At 39.6% G+C, this 27,357-nt stretch overlaps 2 protein-coding genes across 11 annotated transcripts in view; one reads left to right on the forward strand and one right to left on the reverse strand.

Moving 5' to 3' along the window:
* The window catches only part of ank2a (ankyrin 2a, neuronal), a gene marked incomplete at its 5' end in the record, with an annotated part of 80,721 nt that extends 72,328 nt beyond the window's left edge, over positions 1-8,393 (forward strand). The window contains 5 exon segments of the mRNA XM_083983764.1: positions 4,390-4,473; positions 4,659-4,823; positions 4,958-5,131; positions 5,334-5,425; positions 6,272-8,393. Coding sequence (XP_083839890.1) covers positions 4,390-4,473; positions 4,659-4,823; positions 4,958-5,131; positions 5,334-5,425; positions 6,272-6,527 — 771 coding nt within the window. The 3' untranslated portion in view covers positions 6,528-8,393.
* Positions 8,394-9,378: 985 nt separating this feature from the next.
* Positions 9,379-27,357, reverse strand: part of camk2d2 (calcium/calmodulin-dependent protein kinase (CaM kinase) II delta 2) — a 33,012-nt gene continuing 15,033 nt past the window's right edge. Inside the window, exons 3-22 of one of the 10 annotated variants that reach the window (XM_083974983.1) lie at positions 25,940-25,999; positions 24,899-24,953; positions 24,211-24,276; positions 23,495-23,567; positions 21,760-21,862; positions 21,465-21,548; positions 21,114-21,208; positions 20,755-20,877; positions 20,521-20,604; positions 20,227-20,269; positions 18,978-19,018; positions 17,558-17,617; positions 15,932-15,976; positions 15,419-15,467; positions 14,834-14,932; positions 14,291-14,311; positions 13,822-13,897; positions 13,623-13,717; positions 12,036-12,264; positions 9,379-10,965 (exon numbers count right to left, since the gene is read on the reverse strand). In XM_083974983.1, coding sequence (XP_083831109.1) covers positions 10,962-10,965; positions 12,036-12,264; positions 13,623-13,717; positions 13,822-13,897; positions 14,291-14,311; positions 14,834-14,932; positions 15,419-15,467; positions 15,932-15,976; positions 17,558-17,617; positions 18,978-19,018; positions 20,227-20,269; positions 20,521-20,604; positions 20,755-20,877; positions 21,114-21,208; positions 21,465-21,548; positions 21,760-21,862; positions 23,495-23,567; positions 24,211-24,276; positions 24,899-24,953; positions 25,940-25,999 — 1,505 coding nt within the window. In that variant the 3' untranslated portion in view covers positions 9,379-10,961. Of the gene's footprint in view, positions 10,966-12,025; positions 12,265-13,622; positions 13,718-13,821; positions 13,898-14,290; positions 14,312-14,833; positions 14,933-15,418; positions 15,468-15,931; positions 15,977-17,557; positions 17,618-18,977; positions 19,019-20,226; positions 20,270-20,520; positions 20,605-20,754; positions 20,878-21,113; positions 21,209-21,464; positions 21,549-21,759; positions 21,863-23,494; positions 23,568-24,210; positions 24,277-24,898; positions 24,954-25,939; positions 26,000-27,357 lie in introns of all 10 variants that reach the window. The other 9 variants (XM_083974985.1, XM_083974982.1, XM_083974984.1 and 6 more) reach the window with 9 other exon arrangements.

The following is a 27,357-nucleotide window of genomic DNA, read 5'->3' on the forward strand; positions in this document are numbered from 1 at the left end:
AAAGAAAATCCATGAGTGAGGACGAGAGCAAAAGTTCCATGATTGGTAAGACAGCACAAACTCTTGCTCAGCAGTGATTGAAGTGTTGCTTTTAAAAGCAATAGATATGGCAATACTAAAAGCGTGAATGTAGAACTCTTGCATAAAGCTTTCCCACAAGGGCTTCGCTGTCTTGCTGTGGCATGTTTTCATTAGAATAGACGGAATGATCTTTCAGTGAACTACAATTCATGGACATTAAAGAGTGACCCACTTGAAGTGACACAAGCCTCTCTCCCTAATATGAAACGTTCTCATAAGCTGCACAGAGCTAACCAGTGATACCTTCAACTCACCTGATTTGACTGCGTCAAGCATTAGGGATTCAAGTGCCTTAATCAGATATTATCTATAAGGCATACATTTTCTATATTACAACCTACTGCAGTGGGGCGTCGCAGAGCTCACTGGGTAGAGCAGGCACCTCATGTACAGAGGCTATAGTCCTCGCTGCAGTGGCCCCAGGTTCGATTCCACCCAGTGGCCCTTTGCTGTCTCCCTATTTCCTGTCTCTCCTGTCAGTTAAAGGCATAAAAGTCCCCCCCACAAAAAATACAATCAACAGCAGTTCTACAAAGGTATATAGTACTATTCAGATCTTTGCCAAACATGTTTTTTTTTAATCTAAACTATGTGATGTGCTTGCCACAGCTGGAGGCATGTATTGTTTTGTTTTTTTGTCTTACTATTTTAAGGCACAGGATCCCACTGTTTTCATAGCAAATGTAGAAACTCCCAGATCTTAGAAACATCCTACTTTATTGATGCCTGTCATGTTTCCTAGCATGACTGTGACTAGTGACAACCATTTCCAAAGAGGCGCAAGTTAGAATTCAGGTCATTTGCAACTAATGTGATGACAGAATTGCATGTCTGCACATTGCATCCAACTATTGCCCTTCTCCCACATTTTGTTTTCTCAAATGTCTGCAGATGGGACTTTGTACCAGTTAGTGGTTGTTTATTTAAATGGTGTATGGTTATTTGTTGTTGATCTTTTTACAAAAATAGACATGGTTTTGGCTGTTGTTTCTTCTGTTATGGCAGAAGTAACTACCTTTTGGGAAAAGGGCAGACCAAGATTTTCATGGCAAGTCGATGTTTCCTGCTTCTACGTTAAAACAGGACAGCAGCCACCACCACGTTACAAAAATTCTGATATTGACTCAACTTCATTTGCGCCCCGCTTTAAAGATATTGTCACTGATGTACTCCACACAATATCTCCAAGTGTGCCATTATCAAGAACATTTCAAAAATGTTTTAAAATGTAATCGGTAATTTTAGTGCATTTTAAATTGCATTTGCATTTGTTTATTAACATGTATACATACTACTATGAATGGCCAAAATATGCTGAATTTACTCATTTGAGATGCTGCTTCTATGTATAAATGCAGAACTTGCCCTGAGAAATGCATGTTTCATTTGATCTTTCATCATCAAAAGAATTCACAAATCACATTTGTCTATAATTATTTCCCCATTCCACTGTATCATTTCTTGCAGGTATCAACTACATCTTTCAAGACAAATCTTTCAGAATCTTCAAATGAAAAAAATGTTGGTTTAGGACTGAGTCAGGTCTTTCCAATCAAGATGCCACCCTCTGCAAATGATTCAAACAAACTTCCCATTGAAAAACTAGATTTTCCAATTCCAGGTACCTTTGTCCCAAGTGAAACACAGTCTGAAATCCCATTGATCAATCAAAGTAGCTCACCACAGGAAAAACTGTCATTCTCCAGTCAAAGTGAAGACAACGTAGCTAAAACAAGCTCACTGAACCCAGACTCACACTGTCAAACAGAACACGACAGTCCAGATGATAAAATCAAGTCCCCTGATTCCACTCCAACACCACCAGGGTCAGGGTCCCCTCAGCTTGATCAGCTGCTGTCAGATCTGGAGGAGATGAAACTCAAGTTTAGACAAGAGACACTTGACCCATCTCTTTCAATATCCATTGATGAAAGTCCAGAAGTTGATCAAATTTATAAATGTGAAGACCTCTCACCTGAAGATAAATGCCCAACAGAAGACGGTGACAGTGTCAGTATGACAAATTCAGCAGTCACTGAGCATCTACATTTCAAGACATCCATTGAAGAAATAAATTCATTGATCTCAGTTGCTCATGAACCAACAAGAACCCCTGAAACAAGCGCACTAATAGGTCTTGGTAAACAGAATGATAATCCTGTGTCCCCTACTGACTCCCGTTCAGTGCCAGAATCTCCCCAAATATTTAGTAAAGCTATGGAACCATCACTGAACTCAGGTTTTTCTTTGAACATATCCCAGTCCAGAAAAAAATGTGACCATGCTAATGAGACATTTTCTTCAGTGTCTTCCTCCAAAATTGCTGTACAGATTGAATCAGACATACCTGAAAAAAATCTGGCTAATGTGTTTGAGGTTGATTGTACAACTAACTGTCTTCAAACTCAAGAAGAATGTGAATCAACTTTACCATCTGATGACACAAATGGTTTGAAAGAAGAAACTTCAACACAGAGTGTCCAATATCAAATTCCACATTTATGGGAGGTGACTTCTGTTGAAGACACTCAGACTGAAGATCTTTCCACTCAGTCTGTTTCTGATTTGACCACTGAGACAGTTACATCTGCAAGACGTTTTAGCTTTGAGGAATTAATCCCATACCACTCTTCAGGGAACTTTGAGACATCTTCAGATGAGGACAGGGCAATGACCAGTGGACAATATTCAGAAGAATCTCTGACTCCAGAAGATTATGATTGTTTTGCTTCCAAGTCCAACTCAGTTAAACCTATAGCAGAGATGACTTCATCAACCTCTGATGAAGAGTACAGCATCCCACCTGGGTATGCAGAGACCTCTTCTACTCACATGCCTCCAGGATATGCAGAGGTTGTGCATGGTGGTATAGACAGCCCTACCTTTGAATACTCTGACCCAGAGCCTTACTTCGACTGCGAACAAGCTGCATCAGATTTCTCAGAAACTGAGCCTGATGAACCTGAGTCAAAAGCTAGGTCAACTGAAAGTCAGCATCAGGATCATCTCAGCCATTCAAGAGTGCCAATGTTGCAGGACAGGGTGACCCGAGGAGTGCTGTTGTCGTCCGGAAGTGAAGATTATGAGGATGCCCTTTTTGTTCACAAACCCCTCCATACTGTACATGAAGAGAGAGAAGAATTATTGCACTATTCAGAAGCATCCGATGAAGAATTCATCTTATGTGAGGCTTCACAAGTGCCTCCTGTCTGTGAAATTGGGGCATATGATACAGATAACACTCTGACAAGGGTAAGATGAGATTTGGTAAACCATTCCAACCTGCAAGCTTCCCCAAAGCTGAGCTTAACCAAATACAATTTGCTTAAGGAAGGAATGACTGCTAACCCTCTGGCAACATGGATGGGATCTAAAACTCATCATAACCCTCATTTTGTTTTTATTTTAGATTCAACCAGTCCTAACTCAGCATGTCACTTTGCTGCCTGTAACCAGCTATACCAATCACAGTAATCGCATAAGCTACATGTTTTCCATCAGCAATAAGCACCCCAGTTTTTTAATTAAATAAAAGCATGGTGTGTTTTGCAGATATTTTTTCCAAACTACAGACTGCCATGTTGTTCTTTCCGATGAAACACATTAAAATTCACTGTAAATTCTCAAAAATTGAAGGAAAGTGCACCTTGTCACTCTGCTTATTGCTTACTTTGCTGCAAACGTAGTGTTCATATTGTCATTCATTAAATCTCATCGATTTCTCTTGCTTGGTCAGGAGATCACCGCAGAGCTTGGACCAGTGTCAGAAAGTTCAGATGATGAATTTTTGACCACCAGAGTAGTGAGAAGGAGAGTTGTCATTCAGGTATCTGGTTTAGCATGACTGATTGTGCTTTAAAGGCCGTGAAGGGTGTGGCTTCCTGTGTGCAACTTTAAGCAGGCTAGGTTTTCACTGTCAAGTTAAAATATTTTACTCTCTAACAACCTTTAATCTCATCAAAGTAGGTGAAAAAAATAAAATGTGTATATGAAGAGGATTTAGGGTTTAAAAGAAATCACTTGATTTGCATAGATGGTTTGACCCCATGAAGATCTTTTATGCTTTTGTGAGCATTTCTTTGTTGGTTTATTTGACAACATAACTGTTTTCCCCTGAGAATGCAAGTTTGTATCCCAAAGTCCCTACTCTCTCACTGAATTACAACCTAATATGCAAGTTTTTGGGTCCTTTTTTGTTTTTACTCTAACATGTGGCATTTTATTTTTGACGTAAAGAATTAAACGTTTAAACATAACACTGATCTGAGTTAACATTCCTGATTATCGTTTGTCTTGTTTCTCTTACAGGCTGATGAAATGCCTGATCTCCCTAGTCAGTCAGTGAGAGAAGAAAAATACAAGGATGAAAATGGACACATTGTTGTCAAAAAGGTAAAGCATTATTCTACATTCTTCACATACATAACTATGCCACTTTTAAACAGGTGGTGACAGTAATGCTTGACAAAACAAGGTTGCAATATTAGAGCTATACCAAAGGCAATACCTTGGCAATACCTTTTCCCTTAAACAAGAGCATCACCACCTAATGGTCTTTTACTCATGATATTCCTCAGGTTACCCGTAAAATTATTCGCAAGTGTGTTTCTGCCGATGGTGTGGAGCACCAAGAGGTGTCATTAGAAGGAGCTCCCCAGGGGTCCATCAGTACGGCAGAGGGAGATGGTTACTCGAAGGTTGTGAAGCGGACTGTAGTGAAAAGTGAAGGAGACCATACAGAGGTGTGTGTCTTTATACTGTATATTTGTTCATTACTATAATCTTGCCAATCTTGTCTTAATCCGAAAAAACATTTATATTGGTAGTAGTGTACAAGTGTCACTTAAATAACAAACAATTTTTTCCTGTGATGTAGGTAACATTTACTGAATCTGGGGGGTTCTCAGCATCAAGGCAGGAGACATCTGAGGGCGGTAAGGTCAGCTGTGTAGAGACAACAACAGTGGTGGAGGGTCAAAGGACAATGGCACAACAAGGTGATCCATCTTTGTCTTCTGACCTCCCCTCAGCCCAGGATGACTTCAATCAGGTTTGTTAAAAACACTTGTCACAATTATTTCAAATTTCAAATGAAGCAGATTATACAATGATACCGAACAGATTCCCTGTATGTAATGGGGACTTTATTAGCAGCAGCTCAGCTGTTTAAGTAGAAAATCACCATAGCAGCAATTCATTACTAAATCATTCTAATTTAAGTGAAGGATGTTTTCTTTTTTTTATGCCACCAGGCACTAGGTTATATATGTGGTTTTAGCAGAGCAGAGCTCCCTCATGTGGTAGAGAGAGAGACTGTCAAAGAAGATGGAACTGTGGTCAGGAGGTGTGTGAGTGTTGGAGTGCACCTTGAATGAGTCTGTGTGTGACTGCTTGTATTTTTTGTGTGTGAACTTTTTATTGTAACAGCTGTGCTCTGGTTTGATCAGTAACACTGACTAATATTTCAGTATCTAACACTGCTGTGTTTTGTGTAGGCTAGTCAAGTAGCGAACTGAGATTTTTAATTTTTTTTATTTTAATCTTTCACCATCAATCAAAGAGACATTACAAAACAATGAAATCTGTATTTGTAACTTTTCATTTACAAGACAACATTTTCAAGTCTACCACTTAAAGTACTTAAAGTGTGGAAAGTGTGTGCAGCAAATCATAGTTTTATCTTATGTCTTCTATTACTCCCATCATTATCTGTGTTTTGCTACATACTTGTAATACTGTGATAGCCCTGAGTGTTCCACATAATTAGGAAGTACTACCTCAATAGTTCTACGTTATTATCATCAAGGTTTAGAAACATTGTCAATAAAACATATGGTAAAGGTGTATGCAGGAACCTAAAATAAACAAGAGGAAAAACATGAATGTAGATTCCAAAAATGGCCAACATCAACTTTTGATATGAATTTGGTCAACAAAATCTTTAAGTTTCTGCAGACAAATGTAGGCATGATGTTTTTGTTTTTGCCTTCTTTTTTTCCATCATATTTGCATGCTGGATTGATAAGGCATAACATAATGTGTGGGTTTTTCTTCCGCGTGGAGATGTTACAACTATAGCAGCATCCATTACTACAATTTCTTTTCCACAGAGCCACAGATGCATGATTTTGAGGATGTTGACCTGTCCTGTTCCTCTGGTCATTTACTCTCCCTATTTTTTTGTCTTCAGGGCTCACATGCGTAAAGGTGGCACCCTCAGAAGAACACAGGCAGAAGGAGCTGGACAGCGCAAACAGGTTCTTCTAGAACGAATGGACACCCCCAGAAGAGGGTCAAAACCAAGTGATCTCCAGCAGCATCTCCACCAGCTCTTTCACCGTTACTACGAAGACGACAAGGAGGACAATGATGAGGACGAAGAGAGAAGGACGAGTAGGAGGAGGAGGAAGAGTAGAAGAATGTGTAAAACTCCCCCAGAAACCTGACTCCCTGACTCGGTCTATACTAAAGTCCCCCCTAATCCTATGCATTAGCCAACTGCAATCCCGGTGCACCACAGCACCTCAAAGCTACCACGGTCTTCCCATTTAAGTCTTGGAAGATGGTATATTGTACAATTTGGAGCTTTCATGTATTCATGATTTTCTTTTCACGTTCTGATCATTTTTGCCTTTTTTGTGACCAAAGAAAGCCTTCTGTTGTTTTCCTGATTCATTTTACTTTCCATGTCATAGTTGTCTTTGATATTTGTGTTCTGATTCTGTGGTAGAGCAAAGAAAAAACAAGAAAAAAAACACACAGAGAAAAACAAAGAAAACAGTGGGAAACTATTCACATCAACTAACTCACAAACCTCTTGACGGTAAAGAACACTTTACCTGCAAAATACTGGCACTACCGTCTGAGTAGGCGCTTGGACTCAAAAGACAATATTTCACACTGCACTGCCTCTCACAACCAGAGTTTCTCAGATATTGCTAACTGAAAAACTAAAACTGTCTTACTCACTGTACTAGCCTCTCCACTCTTTTGAGTCAGGTGGTCAAGATGTCACGCAGAGAAAACCAGACTGCATCAACACTGAATTTAACTGCTGCTGCTGTGTTTTGTGTAGGCTATGTGTACTCTGTCTTCGGGAATTATATATTATCTATACTCTAGACATTACTGAACATCTGTAGCCTAGGAATTAATAATCACCCATGTGAAGTAGAGCAGGCATGACTAATCAACATCTGTCATTATGATCCTAGCTTTGACTGCTTTGTAGTTATATGGATTGCCCTTCTGCCTCTCTTCCCCTTCTATGTGTGTCTTTCTCTGTATTGTTATGTTTAATACTAATTGTTTTTTGTTTCTTATTGTTTTGTTTGTTCTTCTTGTTGTTTCTTTTCCTCTTGAATTGTTGATCTTGTATTGTATGGCTGGTGAATGTGTGAGTGAGGTTGTACTGCAGCTCCTCTATGTCTGAGTTCATCCATGCATGTGTTGAGTGAAATACTGCACTGACAAGTGGTTTAGGAATTATTTATAATGCTGATGTTTGATGTCTTATTTCAGAGTTTATTTTTTTGATTCTTAGTTTTACTCATTAGTTATTATAAAGAACTTATTTAATCCTTAGTTTAAATGCCAATGAGAAGAAGAAGAAGAAGTCACCAGTGACAATTATTGGCACCGGTGAATAAAGGGTGGTTTCACACATGTCTGATATTACATATGTGGTAAGGTGATCAGGTGTTTAAGCTTTATTTTATTTTAGAGTTTATCTGTTGAACCAGAAAGTGTCGGACCAGATGTTAACAGTTGTATGGTGGGTATTTGTGAGTGAATGTGTCCGTGCGTGATGTTGAAGATTTTCGCTAGTTTCTCTCAGCAAAGAAAAAAAACACATTTATTTTACACACACCGCATTTGCACTCCTGAATGTCAGGAGGGAACACCTCCTTGCTTTTTGTGCACAGGGATTAGTCTCAGAGAGTTGACAAATACAAGATAATGATACACCAGAGGCGCACGTAATGAAGCAGGTTGAGAGCTTAGATATATCATTATTCACAGCTCTGAGTATCGCTACTGTATGTAACTACAACAAGTAATGTATTTATTTCACTATCACTGTTTACTTTGTGAATTCAGAAAAATGTAAAATGCAAACTAGTGGAAGTTCACTGTGACAGATATGCTTTTAATTTGAAGAATCAGCATCCCTTTTCTTTGATGATGACAGTTATATACATATACAATGCATATATTGATATCTATAAGGGCATGTATTACTGTATCAAAAAGACAAAAACAAAACGGCTGCTGTGTCTATGGCTGATAGAGAATAAAAGTCTACAAATGTACTATAGTGGTGTACCTTGTAAATTTCTCTGTGTGCAAGTGTTTTTCGCTTGCATAATCCTATAATTCCACTGATAACCTCCTCTTCATCTTGAACATTTACATTAAGATAAAACGTAAAGCTCATGTTCAGTTTTTTATCAACCAACTGCTGCTGCATTGACAGCTCAAATTACTGTAAATAAGCAGGGCAGGTCTGCTCTGAGGACTGACTAGACCTGGTGCATCCCTCTGCTGGGTATTTGAGGTAATGCAATTAGTGCAACTACAGATCTGGGTTAACATCAGTATGAGAAAAAGTGACATAAAATGATGACAATTCTAATGGCATAATTGAATAATTATGTTCTGAACTCTGAAGGTCAAAAAGACATAACACATAATACATTCAAATCAACCTTTAAGGGTGCTGTGCAGCCTCTTTTTTTAAGTCACATAAATCATTTGCTTGGGAAGAAGTGTCACTTGGTATGAATAAAGCAACAGCCATGTCAGTGGAGTTGTAATCAACACTTTGTTTTGGTTTTAAACCCTACAGTTATCAATGAACAGTAATTCATTTACTACTGTTACATACACATACAGTATTCTACATCTAGGAGGTCAAGATGTTGCAAGAGGTTAAGTCAGAAAATCACATGATTGCAGCATCTTTGTACTTTAATATTTAAATATATTGGTTAATCTAAGATTTCCATATTTAATCTAAATTTTATAATTACTGTAATAATCTGCCAAATAGAAAAATAGGCTACTGAAATTTTGAGAATTTACCTAGAGTAGTCCAGCTGGTGTTACCTTAGGGACAAATATATCACGTGTGTACGCCTGAAGAGTGTATTAGTATAGAGCTAAAATAGCATAGAAAAGTTTCACATACTGGATTTGGAAATCTAACACACAGCATTAGGACCCCCATTCCCACACTGAGCTAATGACGAACAACCAACAACATAAAATAGGTTCAAACTCATTCATTATCACACCTTTAGCTGATTTATTTATTTCTTAAACATGTTAAGCCATCCATTGCCGTGCTGGCAACGGGTACACACCATATAAGGAGTGGTGCATTGCATTGACATCATACGTTTCGTCAAAAGAATTATTTTTTTTCATCATATTTTTCCCCTTAAAAAAGAAGAGACAAACCAATTGAAAAGAGCAAACAGTACGGATGACAAAGACACTGGCATTGTCCTGCAGTGGTAAGGACACCACTGGCTAGTAGAAGCACTGATCGTCAAGGAAGACATCCCAACATTTATTACAGTCCAACTCTCTTTTGATCATCTCCTTCACTGTCCTCTCACCATACTCTTGTATGACTGCAATCCAATGATTTTATGACGCTTCCAGACGTATTGGCCCAACCATCAGGTTGACACTTCAGCTGACGGAGGGTAGAGACTGTAGTGCCTTTGCTCAATCTTCATCTCCACCTTCTCCCTGCAACTGGCAAAGTAACACACTGGAAATGACAAGAATAAAATGACAACAAAAACCCTACATACTGTCATACAATACAAGTACAAACATTATGAAAAATGAGCTTGTTTTCCTCTCATTTTTATACAAAATGTAAGGGGTGCTTCTGCAACCAGGAGTTTATTTTGCCTCCTCGTAGATATGGGGTTTTGATATTTACGCTGGATGTCAACCATAAATAACTGTGTTATTGTTTTTACAGCAGTTCCATGATATTGGAGGACATTGGAAACATTTGGGACAGGACTGATGCACAACATTAACAAATGCAAACAAACAAGTAAGTGATTCACAAATCAAACAGAAGATATTATAGTTTCATATGATCTTACTCACAATATTCCCCCCCATGCACTACACAATAGTCTTGAATTTTCATATATTACATATATGCTACATTCTCTTATTTCTTATTTCACTGATATAAAGGCAAACATACCTCAATGCAAAGTGTAAGCTGCTCTGCTTTTCTTTACATTTAAATTAGTATTATAGGTTGAAATCGGACAATTCAAACAGTATGACTTAGCTCATAGCAAACATAAATGTAGCTCATAAACTGGATTTTACGTAAACTCTTAATTCATCTGATAGCAAGAATAGCAATTTCAATGTTTGTTTTTGTTCTTATCAACAATCACAAGGTATATACATCACCAGAACTAAAGCAAGCTCAATTTTAACATTCTGATCTTCCAAATGTTTTTGTATTGCACACACATAAATACACATAAAAATACAGAACTAATTTTTGGGAGAGGTTACAGTAGTAGATTTTTAAACATCTCTATTTTATATTTAAAATGCATACCAAAACATCTTAAAAAACAAACAAAAAATGTCGTCAATATGCTTGTTTCATAATGTCCAGATACGGTGTGCAGCCACCCGATGGTGGTTTTGAATGATGTCCATTAATAAAATGCCATAACAGTAAAATGTATTAATACTTGTGTCCTGTGCGATGTCATGTCCTTATAGAAGGGTCAAAGGTCAGAGTCATGGGGTGGCTAGTTGGCTGCCCTACTAGATTTGCTGATGGGATTTTTTGATTTTTTTTTGGACCAGATGTTGATATTCCATTAACTGCAACAAGGGGGAGACAAAACATACATTTTAGTCTATACTGCCAGACTGCAAAGAGAAATGATGTTTACTGTGCCAAGAGATTATCAAAATACTAGCCTTTTTTTCAAAGCAAAATCACAACATGTAATAGCAAGAAAATCTGGAGTGTGGTCAATAAAAGGCCCTGGCATGTTACCTTTGTGCATGCTCTCACCTGGAATGCCCCTTTCCACACCTGTAACCCACCCACACAGGTAATTTCATTTATTTGGCATCTTCTTGGCAGGAATCTCACTTAATTTCGTCTGTCTTTTGTTAAACTTGCTGATGTGAAATTCAATAACCTTTATGATTCACATGTGTTTGTGGTGTTTGGCGACCTTAGGTAATTCTCATCATAACTCCATGCAACATTTGTCTGGGAACAAAATTACTTTTCATCAGTGAAATAATTAGTGACAAGACAAGGGTGCGCAATATGTCATGTAAATGTTGTAGAGCTGTTGTCAGCTTATAGGTCACACCTATTCCTTTCCTGCTATGACAAGTTAAAATGTAAGAAAAAAGACCTGCTAAACCTGCTGGTTCTTGTGATACACTGAAGTATTGAGTCTTAGTTCTCATAAATACTCCACCTTTGAAACTGACTGTTGAATTGACAAAACTCCTCCATCCAGCTGGTATTGTCACAACCATAACTGAGCAAAGTGAGTCTGTCAGGCTTTGGATTTGCCCACATGTTGAAGCTGTGTGCTAAATCTCAGGAGTTAGCAAGGTGCAGTTTTTTTGTATTTTAAAACATACCTGCAGCCATCAGCCCATTCAGCTAATAAGATTAGCCTATGGTTAATGGTATAGCTGAAAGAATATGCTAGCAACAACTGTCCTTCTACCTGACAAAATGGTTGGTTGTTCACATGGTTGTTCACTAAAATAAAAGTCGAAATACCTGTATATTCAGAGGAATAAATCTGTTCCCTTTTAAAACTGTAAACTACATCATGAGGAGTGATCTGTGACCTCACTCAACAGTGATGTAATGGTGTACTGACCAGGGTGTATGCTGTGTGTTTCTTACTGTCTCTTACTGGGAAGGGATGCTGGGTGAGCCAGAGCGGTGGAAGTGGATGTTCTGCCACTTGCCGTCGCGGCGATGCCACACACGGGTCTCCTCAGACTGCATGGTGCGGGGCATGCCGCTGCCATCCATGTACTGGGTCAGTCGAATATAGGCAATACACGCAGCGTTTTCCCCAATTAGGTGCACATGTGGATTCAAGAGGATGGTGTGCACCGGCTTATTCCCTTTGGAGAGAGCTGAGAATGAGAAACAGCTGCTGATTATGGGGAGGTTATGAAAATCTAATACAGCTGCATGGTTATACAAAACAAAACACTTCAGGGTCAGTGTTTTGTTCCTTAAAGGGATTATTAATTGACATGAACTAAAGTGTCTATATGTTGATGCTAGCACGGGCTTGCCAAGTGATTGAGGTTTCTGGGACATATCTAGTTTATCTGAACTATTTTTACAGCGACTGAGAACATTCTGCCATTTATAGAAGTCATTATTCATTAGTGATTTCATGTACCAAGGTTAGTCCATAATCACAGCTGTGCCCTTGTAGTACACCAGCAAACATGAACTTTAAAATGGTGAGGTTGATTATTTATACAGAACAAACAATTTATCAGGTACCCACTAATGCACAATTTACACTCAACTTTTGCTGTATGTTGGTGACCTTCCTTGTTATCAGTGAAATTCTCTCCACACTTGCTGCCCATCAACTGATGACATGTGACATGTCCCCACCAGTGTTGCTTAATTGTGCCTACCACTGTTTTTACAGTCTGTCACATGAAATTGCCATTTTCACTCAGCTCTGTTTTTAAAAAAAGCTGGACATCATGATCAGGAGTGAAATGGGATGATCTGGAAACCCATTTTAGATTAGATGACTTCATTTTGTCATGTTTCTCAACTAATATCAATGTATTAAAATAGTGAGTAATATGGTGTATATTGTGTACTTTTTTAAATATATTTTTGGGGCATTTCATGCATTTATTAAATAGGACAGTATAGAGAGACAGGAAAGCAGGGAGGGAGACCAGATAAATGACATGCTGTGAAAACTGTCGCGAGTTGGGAGTCCAACCAGCGATCACCGCTTCAGGCATCAACATGGGATGTCCTGTGTAATCTGGACTCTTAGCTGTAATGTGATTCTTGGCCAGGTCATTAAAGTTCTACCCACTAAGAATCGGGCAGGAAGGTTTCTCACATATGGTCCAGATCAAAGTACTCAGCCAATGAAAGCAAACAAAAAGAAAATCCATTAAGCACATCTGGAAAGCATCAAGCTCGAGTTAATAGTCAACTCACAACCTTTATACTTCTAACACCCTGACGAAGACCGTCTGATCAAAACCGGTCGGTGTCTTATATATTTTAATAGAGATATGCCCTAAATAAAATAAAGGCTTTTTAAAGAATTCCTTGGCTCGGTCGGAGTGCCTGAAGTAAGCGTTTCGCATCTGCTTAACCTTTATTTATTGTTCTATTGTTCTGTTGTGTAAAAGATCAGCCCACCTGCAACTGTGCTTGTGGTATTGTTAAAAAATTGCTATCTCACAAAGTCACAACTGCTACAGTATTTTTTTCAACTCACCATTCTCAAAATAAAAGCGATGAAAGTCATGTCCTTCCACCAAGTTACCCAAAGCTTCAGGCTCAAAGGAAGTCAGACCAGGATCACAAATCTTCCTGTGACGACAAAAGAAAGAAAAGAAGCCTCAGTAAAGGAAGCAGTAAATCCATTTTAAGTTCTACATTATCATATATGTAAATGCAAAGAGAAAGAAACTTACGCATATGCCTCAAAGTCTCCATTGTTGATAGACTCAATCAACTGCTCAGTTACTTTGATAATTTCCTGTTTGCGAGCTATAACACAAGATCACACAACGTCAGCAACAGAAACTGATGTAAAAATTACCAGTTGTTACTGTATATCAGGCAAACATAGGGTCTGAGTGCAGATAAAGAGAGTCTGACATCAATTCAGCTTCAAACGGGTTCTAGTCTATGAAATCAGCAAGATTTCAAAGTTATTAGAAATGGAAGGCGCTCAAAAATGTATTTCACAAAGTCATTTCATGTCTGTGTAACACAACAACAAGAAGGCCTCCCATGACTAATAGGGATATCAGGCAGGAAAATGCAGGCTGACACGATTCCTTTCACCCAACAAAGCTCAAAATGAACAAAGACAAACCAATGCTCAGATGCAAGTATTTTCTACAAAAGCAGTTTTAACTAAGTAATGTTGACAGTTACCTTTATTGTTATTGGTGCAGGCTGGGGGATATTGAAAAAAATACTTAAAATGTGCAACAAAAATACATTAAATAATAAAATAAAATAAAATAAAATAAAATACTGTATCAACATTATTCCTCCACATATATAAACTTCAATGCTGAGTGTCTACATACAGTATGTATGTATATATAAATCAGCTTTTTACTGTTCAGTCAGTCTTTTAATATCTCAGAACAAAAGGGAAATGGAGGCATGGGAAAGAGAATATGTATACAGCAAGAGAGCATCCTCTTCAAGTCGTACACAAAAGAAAGAGGGAGCGGGGCAGATAATTCAAGGGTCAGAAACAAAGGGTTCTTCTCTTTCAGGGAGGGATACTGTAGTCAGTGGAACACAAGGAGCTACATTCAATCATCTAAATCAGGGAAGTAATTTGAAAAGTAGGAACACAGGATTTTAGGCACTTTGCATGTTGGGAGCAGTCTCCTCCAGTGATGACTGACTAGATAATAAGGGGGGAACAAAACAGTGCACCTCCCTCGCTGTGGAGGGACTTACTCTGAACTGAGGAGGTGGGAGTCTGCCTTGAGTCAGACATCTGTGAGGAACGGCTCTTAGAGCTCAAGAGACCACTCACTAAGCTGCCCAGACGAACGGCTGCCGAGTGTGTGTTGTGGTCAGCGATGTGATAGAAATACATATGTATGGGTCAAGCCCGGGTAGAAATTATGGGGAAAACATGTATATATTCAACAACAACAAAAAGACGGAGAAAAGAAAACAGAAAGGAGACATTTAGTAATACTGAAAACAAGAAGGCATATGCAAATGAAAAAGAAAAAGTGTGCCGCGCTGACAAATGTCAGCATCAACCTCAGACATAAAATGGGAGAAACATGAGGATGCGAGGGAGGGTATAGGACAAAAAAAGAACAGGGCGGACAGCTTTTTGCAATAAGAGTTGACAGCCAGAGGGGGAGTTGCAGTGGTGATTTTGCTGTGCAGTTACAAAACAGGGTAAAGAGAAACATACAAAACAGTGATCTGTCTGAATGGACATGGTGAGAGTGACTGCTGTTCGTGCACAGGGTAGTTGGCAACTGTAAATATGAGACAACAAACAGGACGAACAAGTTTCCCTACCTTTTACATCTTCATCTTCTATGGTAGTATTGGCACTCTCAATGGACTCCTAAGAATGACAACATACACATTTTCAGTACTCTGGATTTGTATGTACTAATGATGATGAATGATGTGTGTTTTACAATATCAGTGATTGTTGAAATAAAGAAGTTGCAACCGTGTTAAAGCTACCTTTTCTGCATCCATTATTGCAAAATAGCACACAACAATAAGAAGATTGAGCGAGTTAATGACATGCAGCTAAGACCCCAGCTGGGTTTAAATCAGGGCTGCTGTAAATACATGGCTAGGGTCTTAAACCCGGAGGCCACCAATATCCCCCACTGAACATAATTTATTAATTTTAGGTTACATAACAGTCAAAGTTAAGAGCTATTTTTTTGGTGTCAGGGAGATGCTGTTGTTGTTACTGAGTGTACTGTGAAAAGAGACAGCCTGAAGTATCGGAGCAAACAGCTTTAATATTAATGAGTGCAGTTTACAATGAACATTGTGGTTTTGTTGTAATACCTTGTTTCCATCCACAGGGTTGTGAATCACAGTTGTCTGTGGTTCCTGAAGAAGAAGAAGTGACAGAGAACTTGTAGGAACTGAAGAAACACAGAAAAGGGCATGATGGCACAGAAACCGGTGAAGCGTGTGTGTATGATCTACCACTTTTCTTTCTTTCTTTCTTTCTTTCTTTCTTTCTTTCTTTCTTTCTTTCTTTCTTTCTTTCTTTCTTTCTTTCTATCTATCTATCTATCTATCTATCTATCTGTCTGTCTACACGGTTGCCCATAAAGTTAAATTAAAAATAATTTAAAAAAAATAATTTAACCTCTTCTAATGAAATGATGACAGACAGATATGTCTAAAAACAAAATAATTACAACTTTATGGGCAACCGTGTATTTCATTTATTTGTCCTTTTGCTTTCTTTCTTTCCTCTCTTCCTTGTGAATTGTTTCTAAATGTCTTTTATGTGTCTTTGTGTTTTGTCTTTTTTCTCTCATCAGCCCTCGCCAGTGTCCTGCCTTGGTAATCAGATGTCTGAGCTTTTGTGGAATCGATCCTGATGACCAGCTCAGTCCTTCTAATCACTCACCCAGATTACACTAGATTATAAAATCAGCAGCCTGTGTGTGTGCATGTGCGCGTGTTTGTGTGTGCATGCGTGCATGATGATTATGGAGAGAGAAAGGAGGATAGAGAGAGAGAGTAAGATATGTCATGTGCCTGTGTTCATGCGTAATCCTCTAGACAGCAAATGGGGAGACAGGAAGCTTTTGACATCATGCAGAGCAACAGTCATGTGGCCTGACGTAGGCAGCCAGTCAGGTGACACCATGCACAAGCCAATGAGTGATGACCAAACCACTCGGGGAACGTGGCATCGCATAGAGCCCAAGTAGCTGACAACTTCACTCTCCAGCCATGCACAGACAAACTCTATGATCGACACATCCTTGGATTCTTGTCAGGGATTTCATTTTTCACATGCAACACTCAAACAGTGAAGTACTTGTCATGAAATGGGAGGCGTTCATGCATGCTGTAGATGTGCAAAGAGGAAGGACAGGGGTGGGGGATCTTGCAGAGGAAAAGAGAGTAGGGGGTGGGGTTGGGGGGCGGTTGAGGTAGAGGTTGCCCCTAACTACAGTTTTAGGACCACACTACTCAAAGCTAAATCAAAACGTGTATGTGAAGTCTTATTGCTCAAGCCCTACATTAACACTATACAGATCCAGCAAATCCAAAATGGCCCAAACTCACGTATACCCCATGCATGCTTTGCTAATTCAGATGAATGAATGAACACATCGATCTGAATTATGAACAACATATCTTTCATATTTAGCTGTATCAACTATGGTGCAACTGAGACATGCTGTGCAGTGGCAAAAGCTTTCAAATACTATTTCATTCAGGGATAGCCTAAAGTTGAGCTACACATTCTTTTTTACCCTGGGTTATCACCCATTTTATTTTTCTAAATTGTAACAAACAAGGTTGAGATCAAACAGGAGCTGATCTGACCCCCTGCACTGTGAAAGGGTGAACCTGTACCTCCTCCACAGTTGAGGGTGTGAGATGGGGAGTTGTAGAAGTTTTGCAGATGAAGGTGCAAGTGTGGGTGAGGTTGTGTGTGTATACCAGTGCAGGGGCAGGGCCAGTGTCTTTAGGACTGGTCACTGTGTTGGCTTTGTTGTTGACCTGTAGGGGGCAGTGTAGAGGGGACATGACACACATACACACTTTTCTGACCCACTCATGTGCACACACGCATATACAAGCATACTGTGGCCACAGTCCATTCCATAGAGATCATCCCAAACTATGTTTCAGGTCCGATGTTGCTGACTGTTACACACCATCATCTCTTCATGAAATCTGAGTATGTCACAACCCAGAGAGGGCTATCCTGAAAAGTAATTTAGGAAAAACTTTGTGTGTTTCTAAAACCACATTTTTTGATCAATCACACATTGATTGAATTCCTATCTGCTAGAATCGCAGAATATAAATAAAATACAAAAGGGTTTGTAACCAGATGGGAGGTATGGGAGGACTTTTCTTTTTGACTCCACCTCTGTCAGATAACATACAGGCAAGAAAACAACTCAATAGCTGCTCAACAATAAATTGGGAACTTGCTATGCTGACAGGCGTTTGTCCAACTGAGATCATTCCAATACAATATTAAAATAAGTAATAATAATAATGTACACAAAAAAATGTGAGTATGACTGTCATATTCAGTGGACTGATACACTTGGGTGTTTATTTATAGGAAATAGTGAAGACAGAATTCAGCACTGGGTATAGTTCTCATGTTGATTCACTAATTCAGAAGCAATTGTTTTCCTGTTAACTTTACTATAGTCACTCTCTCCTTTCAATTTTGACTTTAATGAGGACTTTTACTTTCTCACTTTCCTTCGTCTATGTGACCACATTCACACTCCCTGCAATGGATCACACAGCATGACATTCTATAGGCCTGAGTAAGACCCAAACACGGTGACGCTGATTAAGACAATGTATGCAGAGGTCCAACCTCAAATTAAAACTCATTTAAATGCAGAACAGGCATACAATAAGTAAGTAACACAAAACTCTCAACACAGTTGTGCACATGTGGACACATGCACCTTTGTGTCAGGTGTTAATTTCAGATCGGACCCCAAACACACAGAGATATTACGACAGAGCACAAAAGGGGCTCTCCAGTAAAGATTAAGTGACTATGGAAACTATGACATGTGGTTTGTTAAGGAAATACACAGGAAGAGACACTATAGACACCGGTATTTGGAAAAAAAGAAATGATGATTGAATAAATATAGTCATTGATTTAATCAATGTGGTCAAGGTGTGCCACAAAACTAGTGTGGGATCAAGCTAAGAAAAAAAAACACTGCCTGCCCCACGGCTTGGAGTGACTGTCCCTGAATGATGATGCTGTTAAGTGCAAAATGCATAATAAAAATCCATAAGGCTCTTCTGACACTGAGCGTTCCAACAGACTAATGCAAGTAACAAGGCATTCTCTTCACTGTGCAAAGCAGCTCACCTTTACGCCGTCTGTCTTCTTGTTGAGCAGACTCTTGGCTGCTGTAGAAGGAAAGACAGAGACAGCACTTCAGCATGAGAGCTGACAAACAGAGTCCTGAGCCTGAGGCTACACTAACATGCAGCAAGCATATCAGTCAACTGTGCTTATCTTCAAACTCCAGGTGCAAAAAATCCAACTGCAAGATCCATGATGCAATGCAACAGATGCTCTGGATGGCATCCTTATTTATGCAAGGTTGTTCTCCTACTACATATCAATTCACATTTGAGGGGCTGACGGGTGGTTGACTAGGTGTATAGTTAGGTGGTGATGAAGAGGAAAATTTTCCTAACTCTAGGAGGCTAACATAGCATTCTTAAATTAACATTTGCACGCACACATGCACTTAACCACTAGCACCCACATCACTCATCTCGCAGTTTTAATGGCATAAAGAATAAATTGCACTTCAATATACATGCTGTATCCTTGTCTGAATTTTACTCTGATTTCTCTGATCTTATATTGGCACTTTGGCGTGAGATTCAGTGAATACCAAACACCACACCTCATCTTCATGCATTATGTGATTCGCTATAGAGTGAATTAAGACTAAAAAAAAAAAAATCAACTCATTGGCTGGGCCCAACCCCACATATTTCCCTGTCATTCCAAAACTCTTACCTCAAATGGATACCACAATCCAAACAAAAGAAGGAAAGAAAATTGAAAAAGGAAGAAGATGTTGAATAAAAAGAGACACAAATGCACTAATGCATTTTTACTGTAGAATGAAGAGAGAAAACAGGCTGGCAAGAGCCTGAGAAATTAGAGATAGGTCAAAGGAAATACATGCAAAAAAGTATGACAAGAGTGCAAAGTAGGGAGAGAGCATGGTAGAGCAACAGCTAGAAAGATAAAAAGAGATGACTTTGTTTATCATTGGCACATTGTGTTTGTGCCAAGATCATCTTTGTTTTGTAGAGAAACAGATCAAAGGCATTCCAAAATGGATTAACAAGCCCCTATTCTTTTTTTTTCAGAGTAAGAGATCGACTACATACTGTATATGTACCTATTTTGTAATGCCTCTGATTTGTGTCCTTGTGAATAGAAGATGAACTTTTCTTAGAGCACCTAACCAAACTACCTCCAATATCAAAGGTTAAGAAGTGTTTCCAACCACCTGCTTTTTTTCTTAAGTATAAATGTTTTTAGTTTTGTTTGGAAAAAACAAGTCTCAGACACTAGGCTGAGAGAGACATACCTGAGAAGTTTCTTGTGACCAGCAATGTGGTCAGTATGGCTCCCTGCAGTGATAGAACAGAGGGAAAGAAAAAGGTAATGGTGATGGAAGGAAGGAAGAGAGAAATAGGAATATTGATTAAAGGTTACAGCAAGAAAGTGGAGCACAGCAAAAGGGCAACTTGAAGGTTTAAGAGAACAACTCATCATTTCTGAGTTACCCTGAGAAGTCTTGAGTGAGGAAGACAGAGAGAGAGGGATGGATGGATGAATATTTCTACATAAATAGAAACACAAAGGATTGCCTGAAGCTCACCTTGAGTTTCCTCCTGGCGTTGAATTTCTTCAGGCACTCCACAGTCTCCTGCCTGTGCATCATGGAGGCAACAGTGGACCGTTGCTGCAGAAAGAAGATGAAAGGATTTGGGGATTAGGAGGACATGGAAACAATGGTTGGCATGAATGTATAGTTGTACATGTGTGGCCAATATGACCTTTGGAGATGTGCATTCATGGAAGTAAGAAAATATATAATTTAAGCGCCACATACGCAGATCCAGGGGTGTTTGAGGGCCTCTGCGGCAGTGATGCGTTTACTGGGATTGATGGTTAACATCTTATTGATCAGATCTTTGGCCTCAGGAGTAACAGTGTCCCACTCTGGTGACGGGAACTGGCAAAAAAATGGAGTGACAATAAGAACAACTTGAAGCAAAGGACAGAACATTTATAAAACGAAGATCCTCTGATGGAAAGAGACACAAGAGATAAAGTAAACATGTATATTTAAGACTATCTGTGTGTGCGGTAGGGCTCCTGTTTGAATTGGGTTTAACCGTCTACTGGTATTGATCTTGCTCATATTACGTAAATTCAATATTAACCCTATGTATGCAAGTACACACTTACATCATAGGCTCCAGCCTTGATTTGTTGGTAGAGTCGGTGCTGATCCTCATCCCAGAAGGGAGGGTAGCCCACCAGAAGGATGTATAAAATTACACCTGGTGGGTGGTGATATGTTAAGTTAACCAGGAATATTAACAGCAATATAGTGCAGCACTACTTTCAGAAAGACAATACAATTCAATCTTTTGATACTGCATTTTTCACTTGTAAAAACATTAAGCTGCAGTGTAGGAACAGAGCACATTTCTTCACACACCTGTCCAGTTCAGACAAAGCCTTAAGACTGAGGCTTTAATTACAGAGTCAAGTTCATTCAAACAGTTGCAGTGAGATAATTTTAATGTTATTTACCACAGGCCCACATGTCCACTGGTTTCCCATATGGATCTTTCCTCAGAACTTCTGGAGACAAGTAGCCTGGGGTGCCAGCAAAACCTGGAGGAGTGACATGGAGGGAGGGAGGAAGGGAGGGAGGAGATGTGGAATGGTAGGTGGTAGTGGGTATTTCATTGACTAGGCTAACTAAATGAGTGACTGCTTGATTGCTTGGTTGGTGGATTATTTGATTACTTGTTTGATTGATTGTTTGACTGTCTGATTGATTGATTGATTGATTCAGGTTGAGAATGGATGGATCGATACTCACCAAACCATGCCTGCTGGTCCCCCTGCACCTCGATTGCCAGCCCAAAGTCAGCCAACTTGACCGCCGCCCCCTTCAGCTTACTGGCCAATAGAAGGTTCTCAGGCTGGGGGGGGCGGAGTCAAACAGGTTAGAGGTGAGAGGTCACACGCTCTGGGAACAAGCCGCCCACAGACACAGATCTAAAATCAGATTAGCCAAACCAAATCCTAATTCAAATCATTAGGGGTCAATGATGCTAAACTGCTCTTAAATCAGTGTCTGGGGCAACTCCCTTTCTGCCACACATATGACAGAGAAACAGAAATGTGCACGGGACCAAATCTCTACGTGACCACGGACATTTCCATGCTGGAGCTGTGGACTTGCTCCCTCAGTCTCATGGATTCTGAGAGAGTGAATTGGTTGCAGACATGATACATTTGTCCAAAGGAACACCAATCCACTGTTAAAATCCATGAGTGGGAACAAAGTGCACACTGCAGGGAGAAGGATACAGGGGGAACGTGTGGTGTAACAGGAGACGTGGGTGTAAAAACAAGTGACTCGGCCACATATGGGTAACCAACAAACACACACTGCACACTAACACAGTTTAGCACAATTGTAAATATATGCAAGCCCCCAGCAAGCACACACACACGAGCGGACACAGGTGCAGAAAGGTCTTTGCTAACCTAAGGCCAGTTAGACAGTGGGCTCTAATGAATAATACATTTCCTAACATTTAGACTTTAACGCAGCCAGCCTGTGTGCAGTCAGTTTATGGCAGACATATGACTCAACAGGACATAGACACTAACTGACAACTGGACACATCTACATAAAGATTTACATAGTGATGAATAAATCTTCCTGATTATGAGGCATCTGAAAACTTTAAATCACTTAAGCAAATAACAATCTCCCCTCATAGAGTCGACAGATTGGAAATCTCATGAAGCATCATGGTTACTCTGTATTTCTATATTCATTTATCTATTTTCTTGGTTGCATTACGGGCTTACAATCCATCTGAACATATCCAAGAGAGCTTTCCTCCACTCCCTTCCCTCTTTCCCACACATAAAAACGCCCTTGAGAGGTTATGAGAACACAGACTAAGAATAGAATATTCATGACCTTGGAAAATCTTTCACATCTCAACATGATTTTAATATAATTATGCAAATCATGATCATTCCTGAGGTTCTGGTTTGTGGTTGCTCCTGTTCCTGTCACCGTAGTATTACAGACAGAGTACGACACACTCATACAAAGATGCTAGCATGCCATCTGAAACATAGTTGTAGTATTAGTAAAGGATCTTCATTCTTGACATTGGCAAAACAAATACAGAACCAAGACTATAGACTCGCCTAACAAGGAACAATATAGGAGGGCAGAATCTAGGACAAGGCCTTTGGCAAAATTTCTTTTTTGTTTCTAATCCAGCAAATCAGTATTGTAGCAAATCTCAGAGTTGAGGTCAAGGTCATATCACCTTCATTAATTGCCCAAAGCTTTCAAAGCCCATATAAGGATAAAGGTAGGATGTAAAAACAAAAGCAATCTCTATACTGTGCGCGGTTTCTTGTCACTGCAGAAAACACTGGAAACTTAATCTTTATTTCATCAAACAAACTATGAAAGAATGAAAGTGTCAAGATGCAAAGGTTAAGGACTACAAGGGAATTGCCATCTGTTGCACGGAGTCGAGACTAAAGAGAGCTGCACCTGCGCCTGTGGTGATACAAACCTTCAGATCCCTGTGGACGATCCCATTAACATGGCAGTGATGGACACTCTCCAGGATCTGCTGTATGCAGTGGCTGAGGGCAGGCGAGTAATGAACGAGTGCAGGATTGTGATGGAAGAAATGGAAGGAGAGACCGAAAGGCAGGACAGAAAGGTAGAGAGAAAGAGATGGGAGGGAAAATTAATTGAGAAGAAGAGAAGAGGAAACAATCTCATAACAATGTATCATATGGTCCTTTCATTAGACTTCTTATGAGTGATGCTGTTTTCCTGATGGATGACATTAAGTCACATGACGGCAGGTCATTTTTCACAGGATATAATGTATTACACTGTATGGACAAACCAAAGCTATGCAAAGTCTATGACAAGAAAACACACACACACACACACACACACACACACACACACACACACACACACACACACACACACACACACACACACACACACACACACACACACACACCCTTTCTGGTAATGTAATATAGGCAGAGAATGATTAATGCCTGAGGCTATATGTCGTTAATCACCTTTATAAATAACTCTACGAGATGCCTCAGAGACAAGGCAGCTGCATCACACCTCTGAGACGACCATATGTGAAACACACAAATATACACACACGTATATAGGTGCACACAGTTGTTCTCTCCAGCAACAGACAGAGATTCATAGCAGCTGCTGTGCTCAGCAGTGTAAGTGGGTGTGCGCTACCTGGCGTCAGCCTCACTGTAGTACTCCCTGGCTACGATGTCCTCGAACAGCTCCCCTCCTGTCACCCTGTGGGGAGACAGAGACAATATTAGTGTGTGGAGAGATCCTTACACAACATGAAGTTATTACATCAAGGATGAATTAGGCCAAGTAATGTATTGATGTTATCTGTCTGTTACTGTAATGTGCATGAGTTGCTGCTTGAGAATGTGCAAGAGGGTGTTCATGTGGTTACACGCTTCTCAACTGGATTTTTATATGTGTGATGTGAATGTGTTGAGCACATACAGTGCACATGCACAAAGGGCGATAAAGGTCAGGAGCCTGTTGCAACAGCTCTTCAAACTTAAAATCACAAAAACATGTTCTTACACAAGAGATTAACTGATACTAAATAGCATTCACCTTATAACTTCCAGGCTAATTGAGCTGATCAAAACACCTCTCACTCCAAAAACACTGCTTGGTTCTCACGGTGTAAGTAACTACATTCAAACTGCGCAGAAGCAGTTTCAATGTAGTTACTTACACCGTGTGTGAACCAAGGTAAGTACTAAGAACTTTTCACAAACTTGAGATGGATTTATAAAAGGCTAGATTTCATGAGAGCTAAAAACAGTACAGCAAAAGCATGGAAAGTAGAAGAAAACATGTGAAACTGGTGTGTGTGAGAGAGTCTCTTACTCACAGATCAAACACCAAATAATGGAAACCCTCTTCTGATATGCTGTCATGGAGTCGTACTGTAGAGGAGATTTAACACACACACACACAGAAAAAAAGACAGAAGAAGAAGCCAAATAAAAGAGAAATCGGTTAAAAGTAAAATCAGTACTCGTCATTTATGGTGTGAAGTGAAATCAACGGGCAACATTTGTGTTGATGTGTGATGATTTACCGCAACACCTATATTCTGTATGATCAACATATTAGTGGTGGTTCTTTGACTTTGTTGGATTTAAGGATGGTATGTTAATTGCTTCTGTTGAAGTCCAGTCATTTGTATATAAATTAAAAAATAACTTTCTGACTTTAGGCCTTGATCCCTATGCTATCGCTACTGTGTTAATCTGAAGTGTTACAGTAATCTACATAGGAGTTTGTATTGACATTAAGACATCAATAATGCCCTCAAAGCCCACTAAGCTTTTGTGCCTGAGAAGAATTGTCCCATGTAATTTCTTTGTTTTCCTCATACATTGTCTTTTGACATAATAGTGTTTTTGATTTTTCAAATTTCAAAGTCTGAGAGTCAAAATGATCAGTCATACTTTATTCTTGAACTTTAGAAGAGCAGATATGTCTTGAAAAATGATTGGAAATGCTGCTATGATGCCGAACTGATTTGGAATCAGAATTAATGAAAGTGAAGGAGAGGAATAACATGAGAGGATGAGTGTGAACAGAGGAAAAGAGAAGAGACAGATTCTGTCAGAGGCGTAATGAGGACGAAAGAGTGTAAAGGGTCAGTGGTTTAGAGAGAGGGTGTAGGGCTCCCATGTCTTTTTGATGACGCAGCTGGGAGAGCACGGAGATATATCATCATTAGATACCTGTGTAGGCACACGCGCACACAGTTGGTTTCTCTCCCTTGCTCTCTCACAACTGTATCTGGAAGATGAATCGCCATAGCAGGATTCACCAGAGACCCGAACAAGATATGTGTGTTTTCATTTGTATCTGCGTACTTGTGTGTACATATTTTGAGATCGAGAAACCTGCAACTCACCGATGTTGGGATGCTTCAGTAGACGGCAGATCCTCGCCTCTCTCTCCAGCTTTTGATGATCTGTAAAAGAAAAGAAAAAAACAGAGAACAGAGACCGGTTATTTTTAATATTCTTCATTATTCCCTGCTATGACTGGCTTTCTGAGTCATCTAACAGGAAGTTAGCTGCAAGTTAGTTTTGACTTCAGTGGAGGACACAGCACAGCGTTTGGGGTTGTTGTTGGCGTCAGTGTGTGTTTTTGTACCTGACATTCACACTACTGTATGCGTTGTGCATGTTTGTGTGTTGGCTTCCTGTCAGCCCTGGTCTTTTCCTTATCACAAGAGAAATGCTTGACAAAAATAATGTGACCTGATATGTGCTTGGTTATGTGCCACAGGCAACAGCGAAAAGCAAACAGTGGCCTCATTTTGACCTCCAGCGTCGGGCTTGATATGGGCGCCCTGCAATGAGTTTACAGGTTCCTTTGGCTAACCTAAGGACAAAATAAATGCACAAGGACGCAAAAGCTTCAACCAAATAAAATATAAACATCAAAGGTTTTTTTTCGTGCTATTACTATAATCAAAATTATTTGATCCCTGAATTAGTATCCCTGAACAAATGAAAATATCCATCCTTGATCAATGTATGTTCAATGCATTGATTTTATACATACAGTATATTAGCCAAAAAATCTAACATTTCTTCATTTCTAATTGCATGGAATGAACACAAAGCTCTTTATGGTGAGGCAGACAGGAGAGTAGCAGGGGTTACTGTACTCCTGCAGCAATAGAAGCAGGTCACATGGTATCCCAGAAAGCCTCTCCCCTCTTTTGAGACCACACTGATCCTATCTGACTTCTCAAGAAGTGATCAAATCACCCCCCTTCAGAAAAAAACAAGGTCCAGTAACTCTGATTAGGAACAACTGAGTCGGAGCTGCAGTCGTTATAATGAGTGATACAGTATGGTGCTAGGGCGACCCATTTCAGCTTCGCCTTGGGACATAGAGAGCAAGAGAGAGACAGTAAGAGAAAAAATGAGAGAGAGATAGAAGAACAGCGGGTTCTACTTTTTTTTCTCCAAATAAAATAGGACGCCTATTTTTCACTCTCATCCTTGTCTCCTTCCTCTGCTCTTCTTGATGCTATGGCAACTGTGGACTCAGTGCAGCTCAGAGGCAAGACCAACAAAGAACACCAAGCAGCTTGTTCCCATTATAGGTACAGGTATCTGTTTGTTTGTTCGTGTAGTGCATCTATAGGAGACGACAGACACACAAACAAACTTAGCTCCAGTATACAGTACTTTAAACGAAATGGAACTTGGCGTGCTCTCAAAGGCTCTGTAAAAATGCCAGTATAATATGAGTACTGAGACTGAAGGACTGAGTGAGCACAGCAGCACGTGGAGTTTATCAGTCGCAGTGAGA

This window comes from Trachurus trachurus (genome assembly GCF_905171665.1).
Source record: "Trachurus trachurus genome assembly, chromosome: 1".
In the NCBI taxonomy this organism is placed as follows: domain Eukaryota; kingdom Metazoa; phylum Chordata; class Actinopteri; order Carangiformes; family Carangidae; genus Trachurus; species Trachurus trachurus.